Source organism: Anarrhichthys ocellatus, unplaced genomic scaffold, assembly GCF_004355925.1.
Source record: "Anarrhichthys ocellatus isolate YVR2014 unplaced genomic scaffold, GSC_Weel_1.0 scaffold2, whole genome shotgun sequence".
Lineage (NCBI taxonomy): Eukaryota > Metazoa > Chordata > Actinopteri > Perciformes > Anarhichadidae > Anarrhichthys > Anarrhichthys ocellatus.
The window spans coordinates 4,388,989-4,394,021 of record NW_022280032.1 but is presented as its reverse complement, the minus strand read 5'-3'; the positions used below and the strand labels follow the sequence as shown (position 1 = coordinate 4,394,021).

General features: G+C 44.8%; 1 protein-coding gene across 1 annotated transcript; it reads left to right on the top strand.

The window, feature by feature from the left end:
* Positions 1-1,884: 1,884 nt before the first annotated feature.
* Positions 1,885-4,473, top strand: LOC116388871 (sterile alpha and TIR motif-containing protein 1-like). Its single transcript, XM_031857156.1, is given in 10 exon segments — positions 1,885-1,909; positions 2,333-2,542; positions 2,545-2,963; positions 3,057-3,257; positions 3,358-3,446; positions 3,521-3,587; positions 3,589-3,782; positions 3,784-3,834; positions 3,946-4,132; positions 4,459-4,473. Coding segments are annotated over 10 exon segments (1,458 nt in total).
* The last annotated feature ends 560 nt before the right edge of the window (positions 4,474-5,033 follow it).

Here is a 5,033-nt window from a genome sequence, read left to right as displayed (position 1 = left end):
TAATTTTCATTGTATTGATTGGTTTTATCGTTTCATCTATTGTACTGTTTTATCAGGAATGAAGTCTTATCTTAGTTTGCCTTGCTGTGTTGGGCCTCACTGTTGACATCTGTTTTATTGCCTTGCTTTTGCTGCTTTGTCTACCAAAGCACTTTGTAAACTGTTTTTTTTTTTTAAAGGTGCTGTATAAATAAAGTTATTATTATTATTTGCTATGTAATGATATAGTAGAGCAATGTACCTGAGCAGAGAATATAGTCACTCTCCCTCTGTGTGTGTTGTAATCCAAGCTACTCCTTGCTGTGTTGGTTGCGCATGCTTTTAGTGCATGTGAGCCTGCCCCCATTGGCTAGAGAGCCACTCCGCACTACACTCGTACTGTGCGGAGGTTACAGCTGATATCGCCGTCCCGACCAACAGCATTGTCGTGAACGCGTAGCACCAACGTTAACCCTCTGTTAGCACTTTTGCCGTAGTAAGCCGCCGCCATGTTGAGAGCCATTAAGAGGCAATAGAAATGTTCCCAATCTTGTATTTAGCACCTGTAAAAATATGCGGTATTCTTATGAGATGTATTTATCAGTGTCTTGAGAAAGATGGTTGATAAGCTATACCTCATCGCAAGTACACTCGGAATGTATTCATCCCTGCACCAACTATGACATCTCACATCAGCCATTCTCCCGCCAGAATGGTATGTGCACCCACACTCTCAGTTCCAATTACTGGAGAAAATCCCCCTCTGCCAGAGAGAGCTGGAGAGCTGTGTTGGAGATCCTCGTTGCGTAGCTAGTGTGCATCGGTCATTAGCTTCCCACTGGGTGCAGCAGCATGCATGGTCTCCCATGCAGCCAGACAACTCCACAGCGTCCATCCCTCAGTAAGCACCTCTGCACACTGTACAACCCCCCCAAAGAGCCAAGGTATTAAATCCAGCATTCTGAATTTCTTCCTATGGAGCCTTTGTGGTTCTCCGCCTATGGTTCAAACTTTTTACGAGCAACAGAATTTAGCAGCGTGTTAACAGGATGCCTATTGTTTGTTATTAGCCATTACTGCTGTTCTAAAAGCAATGGATACAATTTAGCACCTCTTAAAATCCGTGTGATTCCACTTTCTATCTGCAGTCTGATGGAAGTTTGAACAGATTTTCCCCTGCCAGCCGGCTCCCTGGTGTTAACTGAAATTCCGGAAGGAGATTGCCTCAGCATATTCAACAGAACCAGGGAAGGTGGGAAATGAGGCTTGCGTACGTTTTAAACTTTTTGACTTTCTTGTGAAGTGAAGGTAGACTTATTAATATAATCTTTACTTTATCAGGACTGAGGTCAGGGCTGTGTGCCAGCTAAGCACATCGCACATTGCTTTTTCTTTCAAACATGGAAGACCACGTTTGATTGACGAGCAGCAGGATGTTTGCTCTTCACTGTGACATCTTACAGTTCGGCTCCCTTCTCACTCTGGTCGATGCTTGCCGGGGGAATTGATTAATATTCATCCGCGTTTGATATTCATGGAGAGAATCAACACTGTGTTTGTCTGAAATCCAAGGAGGGGATCGCTGAGCATTAGAAACAACACTGCAAAATTAGGACAACACAATGTGAGCAATACACATTTTTTGGCATCGTAGACGCATCAGTTTGTAGTAAATTTGAAATTCTATATCATGTGTGTCCAGCTTGTGGCAAATGAGACAGGGACAGAACAACTATTTGAATTAACTTCGGTGGAAAGAAAGTGTTTTCCTGACACACACACACACACACACACACTGATATGACATTTATCTACCAGACATTGCTGCTCAAAAGCTGCTCAAAAGCTTCCTGCCAGTCATTTCTTGTTTTGCTTTGGTTTGTGTCAACATATTTCTGATGCATAATGGAAGAGAAATGGGAGGCTGAAGGTAATACAATTTTTCTGTGTATCCTTAATTGCGTATTTGAAGAAGCTGTTATTCCCACTAAAACGTCTTCAATTCCCAATTCAGGGCAGTGAATGTCACAATATGAATGGTCATGTATTCAAATGGAGGGGAGCGTACTGGAAAATGTAAGCGTTTTGCTCAGAATGAAATTTGTGTGCAAAGACAGCTGAGTCTAATTTCTTGACCTGAGAATAATGCCCATTAATATCGTTTTGGAAATGGTATTACCACAGGTCGTGGTGGATACAAAGCAGTGGAGTACCATAAGAATTAATTTGTGTCAGAGGGAAAGCTTAGACCAAGTGAAGCACTTGAGGCTGCTTCTTAAAGGCTTTGATTCACAGTTATGAAGCATTTAAAAAGAAAAGATCTTTTTTTCCTGTGCATGTCACATTTCTTAAGGGGATCTTCCTTTAACGTTATATTGCTGCAGCAAGCTGCCGGTAACGTTAACGTTATATATCAACCTGACGCGACATCAGGAAGATGTGCAGTTGGCTCGCAGCGTCTCGGGGATCCTGGAGCACATGTTCAAGCACAGTGAGGAGACGTCCGTCCACCTCATCTCCAACGGTGCCCTGGATGCCCTCCTCTTCTGGTGCCGAGGTACGGATCCCACTGTGCTGTGGCACTAGCAAACTGTGCCATGTATGGAGGCCACCGCTGCCAACGATTGATGATCGAGAAACAGGCAGCCGAGTGGCTTTTCCCGCTGGGCTTTTCCAAAGAGGATGAACTCATTCGCTTCTACGCGTGTCTGGCTGTGACAGTGCTAGCTGCAAACCGAGAAATTGAGAAAGAGGTGGTGAAATCTGGAACCTTGGAGCTGGTGGAGCCATTCATTGCTTCTTTGGATCCGGATGACTTTGCCCGCAGTTTGTTGGACAGTGCAGACTGCATGCAGGGTAAGACAGCAGCTGATCTGCAGCATCTTTTGCCCTTACTGGATGGCACGAGAGTGGAGGGAAAGTGCATTGCAGCCTTTTACCTTTGTGTTGAGACCAGCATCAAGTCTCGTCAACGCAACACTAAGGTACACTGTCCACTTTCTACGACGCTCAAAAGTTTAGGTGATACTGTTTGGTAGCTTTGTTGTGACTGAGTTTTAAATTGTGCTCCTTTCCAGATATTTCAAGAGATCGGAGCGGTGCAGAGCCTCAAAAGAATTGTCATGTACTCCAGTAATGGCACAGCCAAGCGGGCACTGAGCATGATGGGGGAGGAAGTGCCGAAACATATCCTGCCATGTGTGCCCAACTGGAAAACCTGTGAAGTGCTGACCTGGCTGCAGCAGGTTGGCTTCAGTGCCTACTGTGACCGTTTCCAGGTATGTTTAAAAGTTTATTACTCAACAAATAGAAAAAGAACAGGCATAAAGGTCCAGCTAATATACAGTGTCTGACATGTCTAACTATCTTGCTGTATAGGAGCTCCAGGTGGATGGAGACCTCCTGCTGAACATCACAGACCAGGAACTGAGCGCTGATCTTGGCATGACTGCAAGCCTCACTCGCAAGTGCAAACCTTTCAACACATGAGCAACGCATAACACCAGTCTAACAAATAACTCTGTTCTGTCTAATCCTGCAGGTTTTTGAGAGACTTGCGTGTGTTGAAGACGTATGCCAACTACTCCACATGTGACCCAAACAATATGGGCTGACTGGTTAGTTATGGTGGACCCTCGTTTCCGTCAGTACACCTATGGCCTGGTCCAGTCAGGCGTGGATCGCAACATTGTCCAGAGCCTGACCGATCTGCAGCTCCAACACGACTGCCACATAGACAACGGCGTCCACAGAGCCAGGATACTCTCTGCCAACCGCAGGCCCTTAAAACCGTGCCACACAGAGGCCCGACGTCTTCGTCAGCTATCATCGGACCACCGGCTCCCAGCTGGCCAGGTCAGAACTGAAACGGGACTAGTGGAAAAAAATCACAAAGAGTTAAATGGACAAGGTCAGAATGCATGTGCACTGAAACTACATCTTTCTCATTTCCTTTTCCGTCCCAAGTCTTCTGAAGGTGCACCTGCAGGTTCGAGGATACAGTGTCTTCATAGATGTGGAGAAGCTGGAGTCCGGTAAATTCGAGGACAAACTGATCCAGAGCGTACAGCGGGCACGTAACTTCATCCTGGTCCTGTCCGCCAACGCACTCGACAAGTGCATGGGTGACACTGCCATGAAGGATGTGCATAAGGTCGGAAGTTTTCCATTCTCTGCATGTGAGGGACTCCATGTTGAACTGAACGCTATATTGAAATTCAGACATTCCTCTCCAGTTGAGTTTGTTCTCAGACTCCTCTGCTCTTAAATTGATTTCACGCTCTGTGGCTATCTGCATGGGAAAATAATGTGCAGCATTATTAACTGGGAGAAGGGGAGGAGAAAATCACAGGGGAGGACAGGAGGCTCTGACTGAGAATCTGGGCCCCAGATAAATGGCGCCAGTCTGTCATCCAAAGCCGCATCCAAACCTAAAGTGGGTAGTCAGCACTGTTCTGTTGATGCCGTACTTCTCCTAAGTACCGAGCCATTTGAGCTTTGGGAAGCTCGTGTTGATGAGCAGCCCCACTTTTTCTGTTTTTTTTTTGAGTCTGCTGCGCCAAAGTGGCCAACCTCTTCTGGCCTCATCAGGGTTAAATTGATTTCAATCTTCTCTCTGAAGACCCAGCTGCAGGGGAAGTCAGTACAATAATGGTAAATATTAACTTTAAGGTTAGGGGATAACAAAGTCAATCACTTTTTCACACAGGGCCATGTAGGTTTGGATTTTTTTTTCCCCTTCATAATAAAAACCTTCATTTAAAAACTGCATTTTGTGTTTACTTGTGTTATCTTTGTCTAATATTTAAATTTGTTTGATGATCTGAAACATTTAAGTGTGACAAAGATGCAAAAAAATAAGAAATCAGTTAGGGGGCAAACACTTTTTCACACAACTGTATGTGTATACAGTTGTTAATGTTGGGGCATGCAGTGAATAAATTCAACCAACCAAAAAAAACAAAAAACAGAAGAAATACATTTAGCAATTCAGTGTTGTTAGTGTATCCAGGTGCTTCCTACATCGGGGGAAACAAACACGACTAAAAGGCCCC